The 25,767-nt window shown below is 41.3% G+C and overlaps 1 protein-coding gene and 1 long non-coding RNA gene across 6 annotated transcripts in view; one reads left to right on the top strand and one right to left on the bottom strand.

Annotated features, from left to right (window-relative positions):
• The window catches only part of LOC115203516 (GRAM domain-containing protein 2A), a 29,993-nt gene extending 25,320 nt beyond the window's left edge, over positions 1-4,673 (top strand). For 3 of the 5 annotated variants that reach the window (XM_029768268.1, XM_029768273.1, XM_029768270.1), the window contains 4 exons: positions 929-1,106; positions 2,221-2,314; positions 2,850-2,954; positions 3,290-4,673. In XM_029768268.1, the coding sequence (XP_029624128.1) occupies positions 929-1,106; positions 2,221-2,314; positions 2,850-2,954; positions 3,290-3,353 (441 nt within the window). In that variant the 3' untranslated portion in view covers positions 3,354-4,673. Of the gene's footprint in view, positions 1-928; positions 1,107-2,220; positions 2,315-2,849; positions 2,955-3,178 lie in introns of all 5 variants that reach the window. The other 2 variants (XM_029768272.1, XM_029768271.1) reach the window with 2 other exon arrangements.
• Positions 4,674-9,586: 4,913 nt separating this feature from the next.
• Positions 9,587-20,710, bottom strand: LOC115202710 (uncharacterized). The gene is made up of 2 exons (XR_003880025.1): positions 20,470-20,710; positions 9,587-9,995 (listed from the first exon to the last, which is right to left on the bottom strand). It is a non-coding gene; the product is annotated as an uncharacterized LOC115202710 (long non-coding RNA).
• Between the last annotated feature and the right edge of the window lie 5,057 nt (positions 20,711-25,767).

Genomic DNA, 25,767 nt, shown 5'->3' with positions numbered 1-25,767 from the left:
ACAGTCGTCGGAGCTGCCCGCCAGTCAACAGTCGCCGGAGCGGCCAGACTGCGCTGAACTGCCGGAGTGGCCAGACTGCGCTGAACTGCCGGAGTGGCCAGACTGCGCTGAACTGCCGGAGTGGCCAGACTGCCCAGACTGTTTTATTCAGTGTAAGAATAAACATGTGTTCGCTCCCAGCTGCGTTTTGGTCCGCTTCTTCATCACCCGACGCCGAACGTTACACACACTTAACCAGCATGGCTATCACAGCATTCTGCAATGATACGCCATCCCATCTGATTTGCGCTTAGTGGGACTATCATTTGTTTTTCAACAGGACAATAACCCAACACACCTCCAGGCTGTGCAAGGGCTATTTGACCAATAAGTAGAGTGATGGAGTACTGCATCAGATGACCTGGCCTCCACAATCCCCCGACCTCAACCCAATTGAGATGGTTTGGGATGAGTTGGACCACAGAGTGAAGGAAAAGCAGCCAACAAGTGCTCAGCATATGTGGGAACTTCTAAAAGACTGTTGGAAAAGCATTCCAGGTGACTACCTCATGAAGCTGGTTGAGAGAATGCAAAGCTGTCATTAAGGCAAAGGGTGACTACTTTGAAGAATCTAAAATATATTTAGATTTTTTTAGCACTTATGTGTTATTTCATAGTTTTGATGTCTTCACTATTATTCTAAAATGTAGGAAATAGTTTAAAAAAATCAAAAACCTTGAATGACTAGGTGTGTCCAAACTTTTGACTGTTACTGTAGATAAACTATGCAGCATTGAGAGAGTGGAACACTTTCTTTCCTGAAGATTTGGTCAATTCAGATCAATAATGCCTCACACATCTCTGATTTAGAAGGGTTGGGTTAAATGCGGAAGACACATTTCAGTTGGACAACTGACTAGGTATCCCCCTTTCCTTTCTATACCTCCAGGATGAGTTCCCAGTGGCGGATGAGTTCCCGGGGGTGGATGAGTATCCTCCGGTGCTGAAGTGGAGGAGAAAACCCTCGGTGGTGTCCGTGTCCTCGTCCCTCCCTGACCTCCTGGGTAGCTCCACCGGTAGCCTGACTGCGGTGGACTCCTCCTTCCAGACAGACCAGCCTCTGGAAGGTGAAAAGGGAGGACAACCTAGCCTGGACCAACATTGGTTTATGCTGTATTATAGCCAACTCTTGTTTGGCATGAGAATGACCGTAGGGGTTTGGCAAGACGACACAAGCAGATCTGGGACCAGGCTAGGGACAACCTATTTTTCGTGTATTTAATTTCACAAAGGATGACAACTGAACCCTGCTACTGTGCCCTACTGAACCCTACTGAACCCTACTACTGTGTCTTGCTACTGTGTCCCGCTACTGTGTCCTGTGTGTGTACTGTACCATACTACTGTACCCTGCTACTGTGCCCTACTGAACCCTGCTACTGTGTCCTACTACTGTACCCTACTGTACCCTGCTACTGTACCCTACTACTGTGCCCTACTGTACCCTACAAATGTGCCCTACTACTGTATCCTACTACTGAGCCATACTACTGTGCCCTACAGTACCCTACTACTGTGCTCTACTGAACCCTACTGCTGTACCTTACAAACTGTACTCTACTACTGTACCCTATTACTGAACCCTACTACTGTGCCCTACTGAACCCTACTGCTGTACCTTACAAACTGCACCCTACTGCTGTACCCTACTGTTGGCTACATTTAGATGATCTGAAAGAGACAAGAATAAACTGCCCAGTTATGTATAAAGTACATAACACTACTATTGTCTCATAATTGTGACGTCTGTATGCAGGCTTTACTATGACATATACGACGGGTTTCCATATTTCATATTTGTTTAAGATGTGTTTGCTATGACGTAACTGTCTGGGGTTGCAAAAGAGTTGGAAAACCTGAGTGTAGATTGATCAAATAAAAACTTTGACCCACTTGCATACATACAATACTTTTGCACAGCCAGATGTGGTCAAATATATATTAGCGTCTTTGCACTTTACAATGAAGTGCAATGGAGCAGAATGTTCAGGGTTTGTTTTCTTTTCAAAACTGGTTGAATGGCTCATTTTACCCCGTAGGCACCTGCAACTTACCACAATATATTTGATGGCATCTGTAAGCAACAATACACTATCACCTACGTAGTCTATTAGATGGCTATATTAATGTGTGTGTGTGTGTGTGTGTGTGTGTGTGTGTGTGTGTGTGTGTGTGTTGTAGACCGGGGCTTAGAGACAGAGAAGATCCTACTAACAGAGCCTGTTCCAGAGCTGGGCCCGATGGAATATCAGCTTCTCAAGTTCTTCATCATACTGTAACTATTTCCATGCCCCACAACTGGCTTCCTCACAGCAACAATCATATCATTAGGACCATCATTGTTTTATTTGATTTTATTTAACCAGGTAGGCTAGTTGAGAACAAGTTCTCATTTGCAACTGCGACCTGGCCAAGATAAAGCATAGCAATTCGACACATGCAACAACACAGAGTTACACATGGAATAAACAAAACATACAGTCAATAATACAGTAGAACAAAAGAAAACAAAAAGTCTATATACAGTGAGTGCAAATGAGGTAAGATAAGGGAGTTAAGGCAATAAATAGTCCATGGTGGCGAAGTAATTACAATATTTACCTTGTGTTGTCGGATAAATATACATTAATTGGCAGCATTATGCTCAACATTTTTTGGTCCGAATTTTATCTGTGAAATAAAATCTGAACAAGGCCTAATTTAATATTCTAAAATGGATATGATCACAAAACAATCCAGTTTTACTGCCACCTAGTGTACACACACACTTGGTACATCCTAATGTCAAACCTTACTGTCCATTACTTCAGAATCATCCTCCTCATCCTGTCTTCCTGTTACCTGGCCTTCCGTGTCTGCAGCCTGGAGCACCAGCTGTCCTTCCTCAACAACCCAACACGGCCCCCCCGAGAGAGGTGAGGTGGAGCCAGACTTAACTTTAGCCAAGTGTGTGTGTAACTGTTTTGTCATTCTGTTTTATACTACTGATAATAATAATAGTTAGAATAAACTGTTACGTTTATTAAATTAGGATTCCACCCTCAGAAAATCCTGTTCATAACTGTTATTCAAATGTCACATTTTTGGAGGGAAAGCTATTTTACTGACAATTCTATTGTCTTTGGCCTCTTCCTCCTAGGTAAGTGCTGCTCTGCACTGTGATCCAATACCACTTGACTGTCTCCCTTTATGGATACATTCCTCTCTGTGACCACCTCCAGACTATGCAAACAGACTATTTATTTTTCAGGATTTTACTTCACTGTAGACTAAAAGAGGGCAAACCCCCAACTCCACCATTTTGTTGTAGGTAAGAGACAATGACAGGTGAAAGACAATGGGCAAGCCGATTGAAGAGCCAGCAAACTACCCTCAAACCAATTGTGGATGGACTGAAAAGCCCGGGATTGGTGGAAATGGCTGGGAGTCAGGACTGGGAAGGATTCTGATTGGTGGAGTTTGTCTGGCGGTTTTTGAAGATTTCTGGCCATGTTCGCCAACATTAGAGTCAACTGTGTTTTTTCCCTCCCGTCAACTCAACCAGGAATGAACTACAGGACTTCAGAGAAAAGTTAAAACCATTCATCTTTCAGAAATATATAAATATATGGTACTTTCAAGGAAAGGATTTGGATGCTTTAACACACTGACAGTGGAAGAAACCAATATCGTTGGCTTTACAGAATTTTAAAAAATTGACCATATGAACTTATGAGGATCAGTCCACTATTTCAAAGGTTCATCATCATCAATGAGGTCTAACTATGTTGCCATTCTAACAGGCATGTTATTCCTGGTAAACAGTGCAATACAATTTGCAAAGTATCCAGCCTAGGCTGACTTTTTAAATGTTGAAATATTGTTCTTTAACTCTGTTTGTGTTATCATGACACCACAGGTATATGTTTACCAAAGTGGGTAGGATGGTAATCTTTCATGTCTGAAAAATATTGTTTAGTATAACATCTTGTCTTTTGTTTTAATTTGTATAAATGCCAGTTGTCACCTTTGTATTGTAAGCTACCTTTAGCCAGACACAATGTGTCACAGTGAGTGATCCGTCTCCTATCTAAATACGGAACACAGTTGTCTGAATGAGTAAACAATGAAGACATTGACTGAAGTGAAAAATATGTTTTCTTTCTTACACTCTGTAAACTTAAAAGTTAAATCTGCATTTCAGCCGGGAAGAAAACTAGCAAAAGATTTCTAGTTCTTTTACTCAGAACGTCTGAACAGATGCATTAGGAACAAACACACCCCGCTTTGACTATTACAGTAATATTGTTGAGGAAACAGAGCTGCAGTATGTACGGTATACTTTACTACCATAACTTAGTATGTATTATCTGGTCTGTTTTGGGTCTAGACACATCTGCAACTATGTAATAGTGGTCACTGATCTTCAGCCAATGGTGAAAGAACAAACTGTCCCTGTAGACACTGAGAACAGATTAACCCTGTAGCACCCCTAAACAACCCATTACAAGACTAACACTGTACAACCCAACTGTGACGGTTACTAATACACTGAGAACAGATTAACCCTGTAGCACCCCTAAACAACCCATTACAAGACTAACACTGTACAACCCAACTGTGACGGTTACTAATAAACAGCCATTTGATCTTGAGATGGTGTCCCCTTTTTGGAAAAGTCACCGGTCTTCGCCGACGCATGTACCAAGAGGTACTTTATATGTGCACCTCTTTTAGGGGCCAGCAGTATACCCCCCTGCATCCCACTGCTGGCTTGCCTCTGAAGCTAAGCAGGGTTGGTCCTGGTTGGTCCCTGGATGGGAGAACAGATGCTGCTGGAAGTGATGTTGGAGGGCCAGTAGCAGGTTCCCTTTTCTCTGGTCTAAAAAAAAATATCCCAATGCCTCAGGGCAGTGATTGGGGATATTGTCCTGTGTAGGCAGCTGTTTTTCGGATGGGATGTTAAACCGGTTTCCTGACTCTAGTCACTAAAGATTCCACAGCCCATATTGTAAGAATAGGGGTGTTAACCCTGGTGTCCTGGCTAAATTCCCAATCTGACCTTCATACCATCATGGCCACCTAATCATCCCCAGCTTCCAATTGGCTCATTCATCTCCCCTGTAATTTTCCCCAGGTCGTTGCTATTATCTGTGCATAGTCACTTTACCCTTACCTACACTACCGTTCAAAAGTTTGGGGTCACTTAGAAATGTCCTTGTTTTTGAAAGAAAAGTCTATTTTTTTTGTCCAATTTCCAAATGTCCCAATTGCCCCATGGGTTATGTGGCGACCCGTCATTCAGGGCAGGTGGGGCTTTCAAGCACCCCACTTTTAGGTTAAAATAAATAATACCATTTATTTTGGGGGGGGGGGCTTGCCTGTTTTGCTTGTTAATTTGGAATTAATACGTGTCTCATATCAGTTTGCAAACAATGTAAAAACAATAAAAAATCGAATTGAATTAGTAAAGCCGCATACAAACATGGTCTCTTTTTTGTTTTCTTGAGTAAAGCAGCTCCAAAATGCAGGCGTTTCAGCCTCCTAGCTCAGTGCTTTCTGTGGTGGTGGGGCAAGCCAGCAAAAAATAAGAGCATTGCGCCATGATTGTCTCAGTGTTCTGTCACTCATGGGGACACTAAGTCATTGTAAAGTTTATGTCCTTAGTAACTGTAGGCATCCAAAATTTCAGCCCTTTGGGTCCTGCCATAGAGTTATTAGACGTGCCCATCCAAGAAGGCTCAAGGTAATCATTCATTGGTCACAGATATAACGTGATTTGATGTCATTCTATCTACAGTAGCTTTGATTGGACTGATCATGTCAACATCTTACTTTCAAAGTCTTAGCTAGCAGTCATCATCATGAATCAAGTCGACAATCTACTGGCAAATCCTTTTTAATCCTTGTCATATGAAGAGAAATAATGAAGATAAATTATAGATAAAACATCTCGGTGCTCATCAGCCATTGTACATAAAGATTACACAAGTTGGAAATGCAAATTCAACACTAAGTTGTTTGGAAGGAATCAGTGGCTACCTGCAAGCTTTGCAAAGAAACAGCTAACATTAGCCTACTTACTATTCAATGGAATGGCTATGTTTTTTCCCCGAGTTCTAGTGAGTTCCATAAATCCAGAGAATGCCAGACTTTGATGACAAAGTTTGATGACAACATTTGCCCACAAAGGACCTCTACGTGAGTCCAAAAATGTCTTGTATGCTGCTGCATAAATGATGTAATATGCCAGGGAGATATGTATACTGTAGTTAAGAAAGTAATACTATAAGTGTATGTTGTGTAGTAAGCAGTTAGTAGCCCTTGTGCCTCACCATAATAATTGGGTCTATTTTCACCAACATGGTATTGTAAACATATAACGTTGGCTTGCACATGCAAATTCAGCACACACAACATTATTTTTTATACAATTGTGTTATTTGACGTGTCAAATTAAAAGCTTATTTAACACGTCAAATAGTGTTTGTTATATGACATGTATCATTTTTTACACGCAAAGACCCAAACGGCGTTCAATGTGCCTCACCCTAATAATTTGGTCTATTTTCACCTCTTAATTTCGCCTACAACAGTAGATGAAATGAAGAGGTTCTAACTTGGTGGTGAACAAATAGCCTATAACCTGTTTTAGAGAAATGTAATCATTGAACATTGTAAGAGCTGTCATTGTCTGTTTATGTGCCCCCTTTATTTATCCTACGGTTCTGATGTGTACAAGGAGAACACTGTAAGAACAGCCCATGTTCTGAATTCTGTCGTTGTACATTTCAAAAGTGCTGAACAAATAGTTATATTGACTACGTCTGTCGTCGCTTCCTCAATAATGTGTTAATCAAAATTACGGATTGCCTCTTATCCACTTGTCGTCTCCTTATGCCATAATTTGTACATCTCAATTGTCAGTAGAAACCACATTTGTTTAAGCAAGTCAGCCATATCAGCTATGTTTTTTAAAGGCAGTAAATGAGGCTGAATGAACTGTTTTCGCTGCCAGACAAGGCGCCGCTGAAAGCCAGCTGTAGCAGTGGTAAGGTGTTGTTGGGACACTGAGGTTGGGACAGCTTTATGTAGGTCCTAACAGTACACTGTGGGCACTGTTTGTCACCATTATAGTGCAATTAATGTATGGTTTAGTGTTGTGTTGTGGCTTTGCTGGCATGCATCCCACTTTTTTTTGTTTGCCCCACCACGATTTACATGCCAAAATCGCCACTGGTTATACTGTACCAGTGGTGAGCAAGAATTTTGTCTCGAGGGTCACATCGGGATTTCAAAATTCAGCAGAGGGCCGCACAGATTTTTTTCTCCCAACGATTTGCACGTCAAAAGCCCAGTTATTTGAAAATGTATAGGTCCATTATCATTTATACATACTATATATAGTACACATACTATATATTCACACTGCAATTTCAGGGAAATGTTACCGTGTTACATCTAATTTGATTCAATGCAGTTTCATCTTTGAAGACTGCAACCATAGAAATACTATGTATTTATGCCAATAATAAGCCATTGTCAACTTCCTATCTATGGTTATTTTGGTCACCGCTTACATCGTTTACATTATGCCATCATTATGCCATCTTAATCTCCCAAAGAAACCGTGCCATTCCAAACACAAAAACAATTGGAAAATAAACTAAAATACAAATCACAGTGGTTTAAAAAGTGGAGGGCGACTTGCTGAAACGAAGAAAATCGTCGTAAAATTGTAGGAGTAGACCCTCCCGCAGCTGAGAGGTTTACGGTATTATAATACACGCAGCCTAGATCATATACAGTTTAGAATGGTTCATCTTGAAATCATCCAATAAACATAGGCTTTAAGTTTAAAAGTTTTATCTTCCCGTGTCTAATGTCACAATGGATCAATGTTTAGGAAACGTTTGGATCAAGAAATGACTGTAGCTTTATGCTGCAAATGAGCGCAAACTAAACCATAATGGTACAATGCATCATCTGATTTGACGGTTGATGATTGAATGTGTCACAGTTTTCAATAAATATATTATTTTAATTTATTTATTAGGGACAGATACAATTATTAACCGTCAAATCAGATGATGCATGTAAGAATCACATTGTATCTATTACATATTAGGCTATTATTATTATCTCAAATCTATTATTAACTCTACCGCCTAAAAAAAACGATATACTAATATAAAGTCGTAACAGTTTTAGTTAAAAGCCCATCTTTTATTTAAGCAGACTTTAACACCTCTACACTACCAGGGGTCGGGAGGGAGAACCGGGAGGGGGCGGATAGGTCAGGTAGGTTACCCGTCCTGTCTAACGCCTCCTGCGGCCGCCTCTCCTGCGACGACGTCGGGACACCCTGGGGCGGCGGCGCCTGCGGACAGGTCGTCTGGAGGATCTGCGTCTTCTGGGCATTGTGATTGATGGATAAGACTTTTAGACGGGCCGTGCTCCCTTTTATAGGGCTGGAGTGATGTCATTATGGGATAAATGATGATGCAATAATTATTAATGACAGTTTAAATGTAGAAAACTTGTGAATTCTGTGATGTCATAGTAGCACTGGCAGGATGATGCAATGATATTTTTTATTTTGTAAATTTAAAAAGTGATATTTTTTTGGCCAACCCAGTGAACCATGGTAGAAATAATCAATCAGGTCTTTATTTAATGGTGATTTGGAATGTAGTAAGAGGAGATCCTACTGCAGCATAGAATGCTTAAGGCATATTATAATTCAGATAGGCTATCATGTGTAAAACACATCTTCACTAGATTATGCCAAAATAGAACAGAGGATTTAAGGAAAGTCTCTATTTAATCATCCATTTCCTGCAGTCAAATAACCCAGTAAGTAGCCTCATGGGTGAAATGACATTAATATGATTCATAATTTCATAATTAATAAACATTTCAAAAAAGCTGCCGAAAATCCAGCGTTTCTACGTCAAACGGTTTTGTTATATTTCAGTCTTCTGTGATGTATATAAAGTGTAATATTGGGATGCAAACTCAAAATGTAATACATGTCAACTCTATACCTGACATGGTACCGGTGTCTTCTGTATACACCTCACACCCATAACCATGTGTGTGAGGTGTATACTTTTGTTTCAAAGGAGTTTTAAGACTACCAAGAAACACTGTGTGACCCTGATTCAGCCCACTGCAGTAATTATTGACTTCTGCTATTACCCTTGACATGTCAGCCATATCATCAATTAGAAAGTCTGAAACAACTGAATATGTTTATTACAACCAACCTCTCAACTACTGAGTAGGTTCTCTCATTAAATCTCTTATCCATGTATCCTGTATATCAGCGGTCAGTTGAATCAGCTTCTTTCAGCTAAACTGTTCAGAAAGTCTAACTACTGCAACCAGCCTCTCAGAATCAGATTGCTGTGATGTCACTGAAACTGCATTGTGATTCAATGGCACCACCATAACAATTTGTGCATAAAGCAAGTCATTATGCTCATCAAATGCTGGTATACAGTAGATTCTTATTAGAATGGGGTATTATAAAAGTAATTTCCCAAATAATAAACTCAGTCAAACATTTCATCCTCTACATATTTTATTTGATCTCATATAGAGAATGCTCTCTAAAATGGTGGATCTTCAGGAGCCTATTCCACCTGGATACCATGACAACCCACAAGTGATTGACACTTGACAGGTTAGTTCCCACAGCCTGGTGGGCGGGACCAGAGGTTCAAGAGGCCCTACTCTGACTCTCTCCTAGTGATGCCAGGAATTCCCCTAGCTCATTACCTTGGGAAGCTAGACAATGAACACACAGGCTTTAAGGTTGATAGGCCAGGCTAAACAAACCACACTGGAGCTAAGTGGCTCTTTTTGTGTGTAGACCCATCTCTCTAAATATTCACATTTCTCTATCTAAATGAATTGGGCACAGACATCAAATTACCTTAGCAATAGATTGTTGTTTTTGTTCAATGCATAACCTCTTGTTGATCCTATAGGCATACCTCCCATGCCCTTACTGACGTAGGTCTCCATAACAAAGTATTCTTCATACAAAGAAAAGACAGAATGGACACAGTTCGGAAATCCACAAGATCCACATTCCATGATTTCAGTACACTTAATTAAAAATAAACATATCCAATGTTGCATAATTGTTGCATAATGTAGAACCCAAATTCTGAGAGGGGGCTGTATTGGGCTGGAGAGAGGCAGAGGTCAGGCTGAAGCAGATGGCCAGACACACTACAGCCGAGACCATTCCTCTTGGGACATACTGTATACTAGTGAATGTTAAATCTGCATTTCAGAGAGAAAGAAAACTAGCAAAAGATTTCTAGTTCTTTTACTCAGAACATCTGAACAGATGCATTAGGAACAAACACACCCCGCTTTGATTATGAAATCAAATGTATTTATAAAGCCCTTCTTACATCAGCTGATATCTCAAAGTGCTGTACAGAAATCCAGCCTAAAACCCCAAACGGCCAGCAATGCAGGTGTAGAAGCACGGTGGCTAGGAAAAACTCCCTAGAAAGGCCAGAACCTAGGAAGAAACCTAGAGAGGAACCAGGCTCTGAGGGGTGGCCAGTTCTCCTCTGGCTGTACCGGGTGGAGATTATAACAGAACATGATCAAGATGTTCAAATGTTCATAGATGACCAGCAGGGTCAAATAATAATAATTTGCAACAGGTCAGCACCTCAAGAGTAAATGTCAGTTGGCTTTTCATAGCCGATCATTGAGTATCTCTACCGCTCCTGCTGTCTCTAGAGAGTTGAAAACAGCAGGTCTGGGACAGGTAGCACGTCCGGTGAACAGGTCAGGGTTCCATAGCCGCAGGCAGAACAGTTGAAACTGGAGCAGCAGCACGGCCAGGTGGACTGGGGACAGCAAGGAGTCATCATGCCAGGTAGTCCTGAGGCATGGTCCTAGGGCTCAGGTCCTCCGAGAGAGAGAGAAAGAAAGAGAGAATTGGAGAGAGCATATTTAAATTCACACAGGACATCGGATAAGACAAGAGAAATACTCCAGATGTAACAGACTGACCCTAGCCCCCCGACACAAACTACTGCAGCATAAATACTGGAGGCTGAGACAGGAGGGATCAGGAGACACTGTGGCCCATCCGATGATACCCCCGGACAGGGCCAAAGAGGCAGGATATAACCCCACCCACTTTGCCAAAGCACAGCCCCCACACCACTAGAGGGATATCTCCAACCACCAACTTACCATCCTGAGACAAGGCCGAGTATTGCCCACAAAGATCTCCGCCACGGCACAACCCAAGGTGGGGCGCCAATCCAGACAGGAAGACCACGTCAGTGACTCAACCCACTCAAGTGACGCACCCCTCCCAGGGACGGCATGGAAGAACACCAGTAAGCCAGTGTTAAAGGAATTTTATATCTTTGATGATAATAATCAATAATCAATTCGCCTTGACTAATGCCCAAGGTTTGTAAGACAATGGGTTAAAATAATTAGGCAAGGACTCAGCTTTCTGCAAAAGGTATCTGTAGCTTTATTCAGAGAACGTTCTGAGGTCAGGATAACAAAACAGTCATTATATAGTTCTTGCTTTCTTACGCACATGCCTTTACACACAAACTGTTGGTGACCTGCATCCCCCACAAACTTCTCACACTCTTTATCACTATCCCGAGCTCGCCTGTTCCTTTCCCTCAAGGTTAGAAATGCTTTGAAGCTTTTACTCCCAGGACCATCTGTCTCCTGGTGCCCCTCCTAATTGTATACACACATTTCTTTCCCTATCCCGTGCGTGGTTCCTGGACTTTCCAGAACTAATCAAACTTATCGATCCCTACATTGATCATTACATTGATTATTCATTAACCATTCTGTATGACTAATAATTCATCATGGTCTATTGATTCATTTACCTTTAATAGATAATTCTCTTATCAGCCAGTGACTCAGCCCCTGTAATAGGGTCAGAGGCAGAGAATCCCAGTGGAGAGAGGGGAACCGGCCAGGCAGAGACAGCGAGGGTGGTTCGTTGTACCAGAGCCTTTCCGTTCACCTTCACACTCCTGGGCCATCCTACACTTAATCATAGGACCTACTGAAGAGATGTGTCTTCAGTAAAGACTTAACGGTTTAGACTGAGTCTGCGTCTCTCACATTTAGCTGTAAGTCTTCCATGAAAGCCACTTCTGACCAGACTTCTCTGGACAGAAGTGTCTGCCTGGGAGAGATCTTGCTGATGCAGTATAACTAACTACCTTGTGTCTTGTTGCTGTGCTCAGTCTTGCCATGGTATATGACTTTTGACAGTAAACTGTCTTCAGCAACCTCACCTTGTTAGCTGAGTTTGGCTGTTCCTCACCCAGGTTTATTCCTCCTACACAGCTGTTTCTGTTTCAGTTAATGATTGTGTTTCAACCTACATATTTAATTGATGATTATTAGCACATGTTTGGTATAATTGTTTAATCATACAGCTGACTATATGCCTACAAAATCCCTGACTTTGTGCAAGTGTACCTAGAAGAATTTATGCTGTTTTGAAGCCAAATATGGATTTGATTTTGATTTTTCTTCTGTTCACTCACTTTGCATTTAGTTAATTGATCAATATAATCTATTAACATGTCTATTTTTGAAAGCCTTCTTACTTGACATAATTTTTCACACCCGCCTAAAACTTTTGTACAGTAATGTATCTGCAGAAGATTGCCAGGGATGGACCAGGCATGCCAAAATATTCTTTCCTAGATGTATTGCCCAAGATGACATAAGATGTGACGTGGATGAGAACCTGTGGCTAAATGCAGAAGACAGGGTTGACTAGCATTGCTACTGTATCTGTATCGGTAGATGGTGTATATACAAATTATTGTATTTTGGAATCACTCAATACCAAACAAATGACATAAACCCTATTGAAGCACATTGCATCATGTCTGATTCATTCCTGGAACATTCCCTGCAGTGAATTCTAAACAGTAGAGGTGTCATTCTTGTTTTGTAAAGACATTTTACAAAAGAAAACATTGCGTAATACCGGTTTAGTGTTTTTTAGGTCATTGTTTTATGAGTGATAAAGTGTGCTTGTTGGGTGACAGACAACCTTTGCTAGTGTTATGGAAGAATGAGTTGATTTGAGACATGTATGAAGTGTTTTGGTAGTTTTAGTGCATTTTGGATGTGAAATTAACTGCTGTGCCAAGCTAAAAGTTGGTTAGGAGAACTGTGTGAAGAGTTTTGAAAAAGTGACCTAACTAAGTATTGAGAAATGGGTCCTAGCGAACAACTGTAAGAGGTGAAAATAGCCCAAATGATTATGGTGAGGCACATGGCCTACTAACAGCCTACTACTACACAACATACACTTAGTATTACTTTCTTAACTACATATACATTTCTCCCTGGCATATTACATCATTTATGCAGCAGCATACAAGACATTTTTGGACTCACCTTGGCTTGTGAGGTGCTCACTTTTAAACATGAAGATGGCGCGGCGGTTTTGACATCAAACTTTGTCATCAAAGTCTGGCATTCTCTGGATTTATGGTGGGAACTCAGAAAAAAACCACACAGCCACTCCATTGAATAGCAGGCTAGTGGTTGCTTTGCACTGCTTGCAGTTAGCCACTGATTCCTTCCAATGACTCATTGTTTAAATTTGCGATTTCCAACTAGTTGTGTAATCTTTATGTACAATGGCCGATGAGCACCGATACGTTTTATCTATAATTTCTCTCCATTATTTCTCTTCATATGACAAGGATTAAAAATGATTTGCCAGTAGATTGTCGACTTGATTCATGATGATGACTGCTAGCTAAGACATTGAAAGTAAGACGTTGACATGATCAGTCCAATCAAAGCTACTGTAGATATAACGTGATTTGACTTCATTTTATCTGTGGCCAATGACCTAGAGCCTTCTTGGAAGGGCACTTCTAATATACCTCTATGGCAGGACCCAAAGGGCTAACATTTTGGATGTCTACCCATTCTAAGGACATAAATATTTTTTGCTGGCTCGCCCCCCACCACCACGGAAAGCACTGAGCTAGGCTGAAACACCTGCCTTTTGAACAGGATAGACAATAGACAGTAACATAAGTGTGTGTGTGTGTGTGTGTGTGTGTGTGTGTGTGTGTGTGTGTGTGTGTGTGTGTGTGTGTGTGTGTATAGCGTCAGTATGCATGTGTGTGCATGTTATGTGTGTAGGCAGGCGTACGTGGTGTGTGTGTAGCCTCAGTATGCATGTGTGTGCATGTTATGTGTGTAGACAGGCGTACGTGGTGTGTGTGTATCCTCAGTATGCATGTGTGTGCATGTTATGTGTGTGTGTTCCAGATTTGGTACCGCTTGCCGTGCGGTAGTGGAGAGAACAGCCTGTGGTTTGAGTGGCTTTGACAATTTTATAAAATAAGTGAAACCATATATTGATTTGAGGTTTCCTCAAAAGTGTTTTAGGAATAAAAATGTTTATTTTTTTTACCGCATAAAATGTGATTACAGAAAGCAGCGCATTAAAGCGACAACGGCACAAAATGTAGAATCCACAATTCCACTTTCTGCTTGGAAAAAGCTGCAGTTATTTTTCTGATCACAAGATGGAAGCACAGACCTGAAACCCAACCATTTGTCATTTCCAAATTGTTCCTTTCCCCAATGGGTTGTTATACTGTACCTACGGTGAGCCACATCGGAATTTCAAAATTCAGCATAGGGCCGCACATAAAAAAAATACAAAAAACATTCAGCGGAGGGACAAAAAAAAGACTAAAATAAAAATACAGAACATAGTAGTTTATAAAGTGGTCAGTGTCATGTAACTGGAGAGGATCACGCGCTTCTTCTGGTCCTAAAACGAAGAAAAATAGTAGGAGTAGACCCTCCCCCAGCTGGAGAGGCTTACGGTATTATAATACAGTCTAGAAAGTATTAATACAGCCTAGAAGGTATTATAATACAGTCTAGAAGGTATTAATACAGTCTAGAAGGTATTAATACAGCCTAGAAGGTATTATAATACAGCCTAGAAGGTATTAATACAGCCTAGAAGGTATTATAATACAGCCTAGAAGGTATTATAATACAGCCTAGAAGGTATTATAATACAGCCTAGAAGGTATTATAATACAGTCTAGAAGGTATTAATACAGTTTAGAAGGTATTATAATACAGTCTAGAAGGTATTATAATACAGTCTAGAAGGTATTATAATACAGTCTAGAAGGTATTAATACAGCCTAGAAGGTATTAATACAGCCTAGAAGGTATTATAATACAGTCTAGAAGGTATTAATACAGCCTAGAAGGTATTATAATACAGCCTAGAAGGTATTAATACAGTCTAGAAGGTATTATAATACAGCCTAGAAGGTATTATAATACAGCCTAGAAGGTATTATAATACAGCCCCAGAAGGTATTAATACAGCCTAGAAGGTATTATAATACAGCCTAGAAGGTATTAATTCACCCTAGAAGGTATTATAATACAGCCTAGAAGGTATTAATACAGCCTAGAAGGTATTATAATACAGCCTAGAAGGTATTAATACAGCCTAGAAGGTATTATAATACAGCCTAGAATGTATTAATACATCCTAGAATGTATTATAATACAGCCTAGAAGGTATTATAATACAGTCTAGAAGGTATTAATACAGCCTAGAAGGTATTATAATACAGCCTAGAAGGTATTAATACAGCCTAGAAGGTATTATAAAACAGCCTAGAAGGTATTATAATACAGTCTAGAAGGGATTAATACAGCCTAGAAGGTATTATAATACAGCCTAGAAGGTATTAATACAGCCTAGAAGGTATTATAATACAGTCTAGAAGGTATTAATACAGCCTAGAAGGTATTAATACAGCCTAGAAGGTATTATAATACAGCCTAGAAGGTATTATAATACAGTCTAGAATGTATTATAATACAGCCTAGAAGGTATTATAATACAGCCTAGAAGGTATTATAATACAGCCTAGAAGGTATTATAATACAGCCTAGAAGGTATTATAATACAGTCTAGAACATACCGTTTAGAATGATCTTGAAATTATCTTATAAACGGTATAAATACTTTTAAAACTAATAGCCTATCTAATAATGTATATTCTCGTATGTATTCTGTTCCTTAGTTGTCTGTCAATGTTGTGCAATGTTATAGCTAGCTATAGGAATGATTTATGGAATCCAACCGTTGGATCAATAAATGGCTGTAGATTTATGCTGCAAATGAACGCAAATTTAACCATAATGGTGCAATGCATCATCTGACTTGAAGGTTAAATGTCTCAATAATGTTTTAAATAAAAGCAAAGTTTGAATAATGTTTTAAATAAAAACATTGTTTGAATAATGTTTTAAATAAAAACATTGTTTGAATGTATTTATTTATTTGTTAGGGACAGATACAGTTGATTAACTCTACTGCCTAAAACGTATAGCCAAAAAAAACACCATCTAAAAAATAATATAAAGAAAGTCGTAACAGTTTTAGTTAAAAGCCCATCTTTTATTTAAGCAGACTTTAACACCTCTACACCACCAGGGGTCGGGAGGGAGAACCGGGAGGGGGCGGATAGGTCAGGTAGGTTACCCGTCCTGTCTAACGCCTCCTGCGGCCGCCTCTCCTGCGACGACGTCGGGACACCCTGGGGCGGCGGCGCCTGCGGACAGGTCGTCTGGAGGATCTGCGTCTTCTGGGCATTGTGATTGATGGATAAGACTTTTAGACGGGCCGTGCTCCCTTTTATAGGGCTGGAGGGGGGCTGGAGTGATGTCATTATGGGATAAATGATGATGCAATAATTATTAACCTCTTTTAAAGACGGTTTAAATGTAGAAAACTTGTGAATTCTGTGACGTCATAGTAGCAATGCCAGTAAGACAGCCTTGGAACAGTTAACCCACTGTTCCAAGGCCGTCATTGTAAATAAGAATTTGTTCTTAACTGACTTTCCTAGTTAAATAAAGGTTCAATAAAATATGTTGCAAATGTAAATCGTGATCTGTGTCTTTGGCCAACCCAATGAACCCTGGTAGAAAAAAAGATCTTTACTAAATGGTTATTTGGAATGTTGTAGATCCTACCGGATCCTACCGCAGCATAGAATGCTTAGCTTGTTATAATACAGATATGCTACATATTCCATAGGTTATGCCAAACTAGAACAGAGGATTTAAGGAAATTCTCTCATTAATGACCTCTACTATTAACATTGACATGTCAGCCATATCATCAATTAGAAAGTGAAACTACTGGATATGTTTATTACAACCAACCTCTCAACTACTGAGTAGGTTCTCTCATTAAATCTCTTATCCATGTATCCTGTATATCAGCGGTCAGTTGAATCAGCTTCTTTCAGCTAAACTGTTCAGAAAGTCTGTGTAACTACACTCTTAGAAAAAAAGGTGCTATCTAGAACCTAAAAGGGTCCTTTGGCTTTTCCCATGGGAGAACCCTTTTAAGTTCCCTTTCTGGTTCCATGTAAAACCCTTTTGATTCCTAGTAGAACCATTTTGGGTTCCATGTGGAACCCTTTCCACAGAGGGCTCTTCATGGAATTCAAAAGGATTCTACCTGGAACCAAAAAGGGTTCTTCTATGGGGACAGCTGAAGAACCCTTTTTCTTGAGTGTACTGAAACTAACCTCTCAGAGTCAGATTGTTGTGATGTCTTTGTAGTTCCATTGTGACACAATATAGTACCAAAGTATAAGTCATAATACCCATAAAACCTAGAGGTCAAACAGGGAAATGGTTCCAATAGTTTTCACACCATTCATTTTTCCCATAGGGGATTTTAGAAACGCTTAAAATAAGGTCTGTGCTTCGTGTAGACTAACACTGTGGGGACATTTTGTTAACTGTGTAAATCTCTCTTGGACAAGGTGACTGTTATCAATATATTCACCTGTATTTTCCCCCCAAAATGAAATGCTAATTAGCTGCTAATGTGGCTATCATAAAGAACTAGAAATGCCATGATGATCTGGACGAGACTGCCGAATCAAATCAAACTTTATTTGTCACTTGCGCCGAAGTGTAGACCTTACCGTGAAATGCTTACTTACAAGCCCTTCAACAACAGTGCAGTTCAAGAAGAGTTAAGAAAAGATTTACCAAATAAACAAAAGTAAAAAATAATAAAAGTAACACAATGTAATCCAGTGGCCATTTGATTAATTGTTCAGCAGTCTTATGGCTTGGGAGGGCCTTTTGGTCCTAGACTTGGCACTCCGGTACCGCTTTTTCCACATTTTGTTATGTTACATCCTTATTCTAAAATTGATTACGGTAAATCGTTTTTTTCTCCCCTCAGCAATCTACACATAATACCCCATAATGGCAAAACAAAAACTGGTAAAAAAAAATTTGGATCACATTTACATAAGTATTCAGACCATTTACTCGGTACTTTGTTGAAGCACCTTAGACAGCTATTACAGCCTTGAGTCTTCTTGGGTATGACGCTACAAGCTTGGCACACCTGTATATGGGGAGTTACTCCCATTTTTCTCTGCAGATCCTCTCAAGCTCTATCAGGTTGGATGGGGAGTGTCGCTGCACAGCTATTTTCAGGTCTCTCCAGAGATGTTCCATCGGGTTCAAGTCCGTGCTCTGGCTGGGCCACTCAAGGACATTCAGAGATTTGTCCTGAAGCCTCTCCTGCATTGTCTTGGCTGTGTGCTTAGAGTCATTGTCCTGTTGGAAGGTGAACCTTCGCCCCAGTTTGAGGTCCTGAGTGCTCTGGAGCAGGTTTTCATCAAGGATATATCTGTACTTTGCTCCGTTCTCCTTTCCCTCGATTCTGACTAGTCTCCCAGTCTCTGCAGCTGAAAAACATCCCCACAGCATGATGCTGCTACCACCATGCATCACCGTAGGGATGGTGCCAGGTTTCCTCCAGACGTGACGCTTGGCATTCAGGCAAAAAAATTAAATCTTGGTTTTATCAGAACAATGAATCTTGTTTCTCATGGTCTGAGAGTCCTTTAGGTGCCTTTTGGCAAACTCCAAGCGGGCTGTAATGTGCCTTTTACTGAGGAGTGGCTTCCGTCTGGCCACTTTACCATAAAGGCCTGATTGGTGGAGTGCTGCAGAGAAGGTTGTCTTTCTGCAAGGTTCTCCCATCTCTACAGAGGAACTCTGGAGCTCTGTCAGAGCGACCATCGGGTTCTTGGTTAACTTCCTGACCAAGGCCCTTCTCCTCCGATTCATCAGTTTAGCCGGGCAGCCAGCTCTATGAATAGTCTTGGCGGTTCCAAACTTCTTCCATTTAAGAATGATGGAGGCCACTGTGTTCTTGGGGACCTTCAATGCTGTACCCTTCGCCAGATCTGTGCCTCGACAAAATCCTGTCTCGGAGCTCTACAGACAATTAATTCAACCTCATGGCTTGGTTTTTGCTCTGACATGCACTGTCAACTTTGGAAAGGTACACATCTGTCAACATAAGGTCCTTATGTTGACAGATGTGTACCTTTCCAAATCATGTCCAGTCAATTGAATTTACCACAGGTGGACTCCAATCAAGTTGTAGAAACATCTCAAGGATGACCAATTGAAACAGGATGCACCTGAGCTCAATTTCAAGTCTCATAGCAAAGGGTCTGAATACTTATGTAAATCTGGTATTTCAGTTTTTTATTTTGTATAAATTAACAAACATTTCTAAAAAACTGTTTTTTACTAGTTTTTGCTTTGTCATTATGTGGTATTGTGTGTAGATTGATGAGGGAATAATGTAATCCACTTTAAAATAAGGTTGTAAGGTAACAAAATGTGGAAAAAGTCAAGAGGTCTGAATTCTTTCTGAATGCACTGTACATAGTTATCAAAACACCACGCCAGGGTAAGCCTAAACCAAACACAGACCTTATTTTTAGTGTTTCTAAAACCCCCTATGGAAAAAATAAATGGTGGAAAAACGATTGGAACCATTTTCCTGTTTAACCGCTAGGTTTTATGGGTATTATGACACCTCCACTGTGGGGCTCCCAAAGAATACATTTCTCAAAGAATAAACTCAGTCAAACATTTCATCCACTATATCTTTTACTGATATCATAGAGCGAGAATGCTCTCCAAAATGATGGATCTTCAGGAGCCCACTCCACCTGGATACCATGACAACCCTCAAGTGATTGACACTTGACAGGTTAGTTCCCACAGCCTGGTGGGCGGGACCAGAGGGACACCTGGTTCAGAGGTTCAAGAGGCCCTACTCTGACTCTCTCCTAGTGATGCCAGGAATTCCCCTAGCTAATTACCTTGGGAAGCTAGACACTGAACACACAGGCTTTAAGGTTGATAGGCCAGGCTAAACAAACCACACTGGAGCTAAGTGGCTCTTTTTGTGTGTAGACCCATCTCTCTAAATATTCACATTTCTCTATCTAAATAAATTGGGCACAGACATCAAATTACCGATTTTGTTGAATGCATAACCTCTTGTTGATCCTATAGGCATACCTCCCATGCCCTTACTGACGTAGGTCTCCATAACAAAGTATTCTTCATACAAAGAAAAGACAGAATGGACACAGTTCGGAAATCCACAAGATCCACATTCCATGATTTCAGTACACTTAATTAAAAATAAACATATCCAATGTTGCATAATTGTTGCATAATGTAGAACCCAAATTCTGAGAGGGGGCTGTATTGGGCTGGAGAGAGGCAGAGGTCAGGCTGAAGCAGATGGCCAGACACACTACAGCTGAGACCATTCCTCTTGGGAGTCATACTGTCTGAACTGGAATGTTCCTCAGGGGACCCTTACTTACTCTTGTTGTGTCAATGTGCACAAGCTGCCTGCAAAGATACAGTAACAGTCCAGCTTAATTTTTTTATACTGCATTGTGATATGACATGACACCAGTTCTTGTTTGTGTTTGCTATGCAAAGGCCAAACAAATGGATTCATAAAGACGTTCATCTTAGATTTTGCTGAAGCGATAAGTGTATTTTTTTTTCATAGAGGTGGCAATGACATCAGCATTGTTTGCTATCCAAGCTAGTCACATTGAGATAGTAAGTTTTGCATGCTAGGCCTGTGACATACAGACTGGACCCCCTGATGTGGTAGGCCATCATTGTAAATAAGAATTTGTTCTTAACTGACTTGCCAAGTTAAATAAAGGTTAAATAAAATAAAATACATACTGTAGCGATCCTCGCTATGTGAGCCACGTTACAATTCCCACAAAGTGGGTTAACCCTATTGGCACGATGCGTAGGGTGTTTGCCTATCACGCCAGAGACATGGGTTTGCTTTCCTGGCCCTCCATTGTCGACATTGGTGTCAGAAGTGGGATGGCAGCTGTCATGGCCCGGACGTGTGAGGGGGCTGTGGTTAGTCGAAGCATGAGGACGTGCCTTCCCATTCGGAGGGGGCAGTGTAGCGATCCTCGCTATGTCAGCCATGTTACAATTTCTACCAAGTGGAAACCCTATTGGCGTGATGCATAGGGTGTTTGCCTTTCACGGCAGAGATCGGGGTTGCTTCCCTGCCCCTCTGTTCGCTACAATACTGTGTTGATAATGAATAAATGAACATATAATAATCCTTGATACAGATGCATTTAAATAGAACCAATAACCATTCATCTAGCTCTCACCCATGATGAAGTGTAACCTGTAAACATTTCAGTATTTCACCCTGTTTCCTGTGATGTTGAAAGTAGGCCATATTGTGAACCATGAGATGTCATGACCCTGAGTGTCCAGGGGAGATTTCCATGGCTGACAGATGAAGAGGTTGTCCTTGGGTTTGAGTCCCCCCAGAGTTCTCTCTGTCAGTCTGGACCCCCTGATGTGGAAGGGAAATGGGAGCTCTATCTCGTTCTTCAGGGCTGGATTAACGATTCCCCCACTAACCCTCTCTCTCTTCCTCTCTCTCTCCCTCTCTCTCTCTCTCTCTCTCGCTCTCTCTCTCTCTCTCTCTCTCTCTCTCTCTCTCTCTCTCTCTCCCTCTCTCTCTCTCTCTCTCTCATTTATGTTGCCATTTCAATTAAACTTGCACAATTCACAGAAACACCTCAATATCATTCCCTAGCATCCTTTCCTCTCTCTAACATTAAACTTAGAATGATAAAAATCCCTGGAAAGTCGTGTCCTCTTCCCTCAGACTACAACAACCAGTTGTCCCTTCCTAAACCCGCCTCTATACCACTGAGAGCAGAACCAGACCAATACCTGGAGAAGGAGGAACATCCAATCTTCCAAAATGTGCTAATGCTATGTTCTCCCTGATGCTAACGGCGATGCTAGTGAGTGTTTACAGGGAAAGAGCATTTAGGGTGGGTGTTCATGCTCCAGAACACTGACTGACTGACTAGCCTACCCAACACGACGCTGTTAGACCCAGAAGGACTGGTACTGGATAGTCCATACTCACTCTCAGTGCATTTCCATACAGGATTTACCTCAGTGTTTTACCCAAAAGGCTCAGACTTTTCTGTTTCCATCTACAGTACACGGGCTGGCACTCGTGTCTCACTGGGCCTTGGCTCCGGCGGACCTGCTCTCACTTGGGGCCAAAGTCGGTCAACTGGTACTTTTCAGCTTTAACACCTCACAAAGCAACTGTTTTGATAATGCAGAGGTTGTTGATTCTGCTCTTCACAAGTCCTCACTGTCAGCCCTAGCTATGGAAACACAATTTCTCTAGTGTAACATAAGGGTGTATACACTAGTGTAACATAAGTGTGTATACACTAGTGTAACATAAGGGTGTATACACTAGTGTAACATAAGGGTGTATACACTAGTGTAACACAAGGGTGTATACACTAGCGTAACATAAGGGTGTATACACTAGCGTAACATAAGGGTGTATACACTAGCGTAACATAAGGGTGTATACACTAGCATAACATAAGGGTGTATACACTAGCGTAACATAAGGGTGTATACACTAGTATAACACTGGTGTTACAGTGGAAAAGCAGCATGTGTCTCCATAGCCGTCTAGAATGACGCAGACAGCTTGTTGATGTCTAGACTGTGACTCTGTGTCAAACAGCCAGCTGGTGTGTGTATGTTCTCTCTGTAACAGTATGATATGACCAACAGTCCCATACTATGACACACCACCACTGTGCTAACGGAGAGACAGTGTCCTCCAACAGGTTAAATATAGAGATGAAGGGTCTAGCTGCTGTGTAGCTTGCTCAGTCTCTCCTTGCAAAATGTCATAGATGGAAATATGTATGTTGAGGATAAAGAGCATAAACATCTAAATTAATCATTATAAGATAACTTGAAATGTAAAAATGTTGTCTTGCTTGAACCGTAGATGGACCAAATTCAGAAATAACAGAACACACCTGGCCACTTTCATTTTCTGAATGGTTTCAGGCACAGGAAAGGATGGCGCTTGTTCTCAATTAAAGTCACACATTTTGTTGAAAATGGTAATGGTTTCAGGTTGTTGTAGTTGGTTTCAGATGTGTGAGTGCATGCATACCTACGTGTGTGTGCGTGCAGTTAACTCTGTTTGGAGTCCATCCTGAAAGACCTCTAAAAACAGATAATGTGAAACACCTGAGATGCTACAGGGAATCTCAGCTCCTAGTAAGAACTCCCCAACAGCCATGATAACAGACAGCGCTGATCAACAGACCAGATCAATTAACCCTGTAAATGGAACAGCGTGTGTGTGGAGGTTTTAACATCTCACATGAGTGTTTGTTGTGTGTACAAAGCCTTAGCCGTAGCAGACAGGCAGGCTTGGTACCGTCTGGTGAGCGTTCTCATGATGAGAGGGTGTTGGTGAGCTCCCTGCAGGGCAGATTCAACCCTGACTCATAAGCATACCACCCACAGCCAGGTCTACAGAACTGTATCACTTGGAATGGGAAATCATCTGTGTTTTATCTTGGCATTCTCCACAGCCAACATGTACTCAATGCCATGACAGAGGGCATTACCCATGCAATGCTGGCACCATGTCTCTAAACAACTGTCCTGTTTTCTTTCAGATGGGTACTTTCACTGTTTTAGGAGAATGAATGTGTGGTTAAAATCCCTCATTCATTCACAGGTCAAATCTGCTCTCCTTTATTGTGTGTTACTCTGCAGCGCTCAGAGAGGAGAGACAGAGAGGGGGAGATATTTCTCTAATAGAGTTTGCCTGCCAAGGCAGCGAGTGGTCCCAGTCTTGTGTGGTTTATGGGGACAGTAGTAAACCTTAATGGGATTGTCTGTCCGGGCAGCTAGGCACTCCTGGTGAAATATGACTGTCGGGTGTGAATGGGCACATGACGCCAGAGGCACGAGACAGTCTCCATGCGCCAAGCGGAGAAACTCTCAGAGCAACAGGGCCCTCGGCCAACGATACCATGGCAGTACCCGTCTCTCTCGCCCATTCTCAAGTGCATGGCACAACAGACAGTGGTCTAAACAGTACGGCTGCCTCTCAAATGACACCCTATTTCCTATACAGTACACCCTATTCCCTATACAGTACACCCTATTTCCTATACAGTACACCCTATTCCCTATACATTACACCCTATTCCCTATACAGTACACCCTATTCCCTATACAGTACACCCTATTTCCAATACAGTACACCCTATTCCCTATACAGTACACCCTATTTCCAATACAGTACACCCTATTCCCTATACAGTACACCCTATTCCCTATACAGTACACCCTATTCCCTATACATTACACCCTATTCCCTATACAGTACACCATATTCCTTATACTGTATACCCTATTCCCTATACAGTACACCCTATTCCCTATACATTACACCCTATTTCCAATACAGTACACCCTATTCCCTATACAGTACACCCTATTCCCTATACAGTACACCCTATTCCCTATACAGTACACCCTATTCCCTATACATTACACCCTATTCCCTATACAGTACACCATATTCCTTATACTGTATACCCTATTCCCTATACAGTACACCCTATTCCCTAAACATTACACCCCATTCCCAAAACAGTACACCCTATTCCCTATACATTACACCCTATTCCCTATACAGTACACCCTATTCCCTATACAGTACACCCTATTCCCTATACAGTACACCCCATTCCCTATACAGTACGCCCTATTCCCTATTCATCTCTGGTTACAGGGAATAGCTTTTTGTCAAAAGCATCGCACTATATAGGGAGTATGTTGTCATTTAGTATGCGGTCCCGATACGTTAATTGATTATAGAGAACCAATAAGGATAATCAACAACATTTTGGGCGGCAGGTAGCCTAGTGTTAGACTAGTAACCGAAAGGTTGCAAGATCGAATCCCCGAGCTGACAAGGTAAAAATCTGTTGTTCTGCCCCTGAACAAGGCAGTTAACCCACTGTTCCTAGGTCGTCATTGAAAATAAGAATTTGTTCTTAACTGACTTGCCTAGTTAAATAAAGGTAAACTAAAGAAACATGCAGTAAGTGGAATCTACCAGAGTGAAAAGAGCTCTACAATATGATGTCAGCATTGAAAAGCCCTTTTGGAGCTGCTGAGTGTTGGCTTTGTCCTGTAAACTGGGTGGTTCGAGCCCTGAATGCTGATTGGCTGACAGCCGTCGTATATCAGACCGTATACCACGGGTATGACAAAACATACCATTTTACTGCTCTAATTATGTTGGTAACCAGTTTATAATAGCAATAAGGCACCTCTGGGGTTTGTTGTATATGGCCAATATACCACGGCTAAGGGCTGTATTCAGGCACTCCGCGTTGTGTCGCGCTTTACCACACCCCCTGA

This window comes from Salmo trutta, chromosome 12 (genome assembly GCF_901001165.1).
Source record: "Salmo trutta chromosome 12, fSalTru1.1, whole genome shotgun sequence".
Taxonomy (NCBI): Eukaryota; Metazoa; Chordata; class Actinopteri; order Salmoniformes; family Salmonidae; genus Salmo; species Salmo trutta.
Note: the sequence above shows the minus strand (reverse complement) of the source record. Positions and strands in the feature narration are given on the sequence as shown.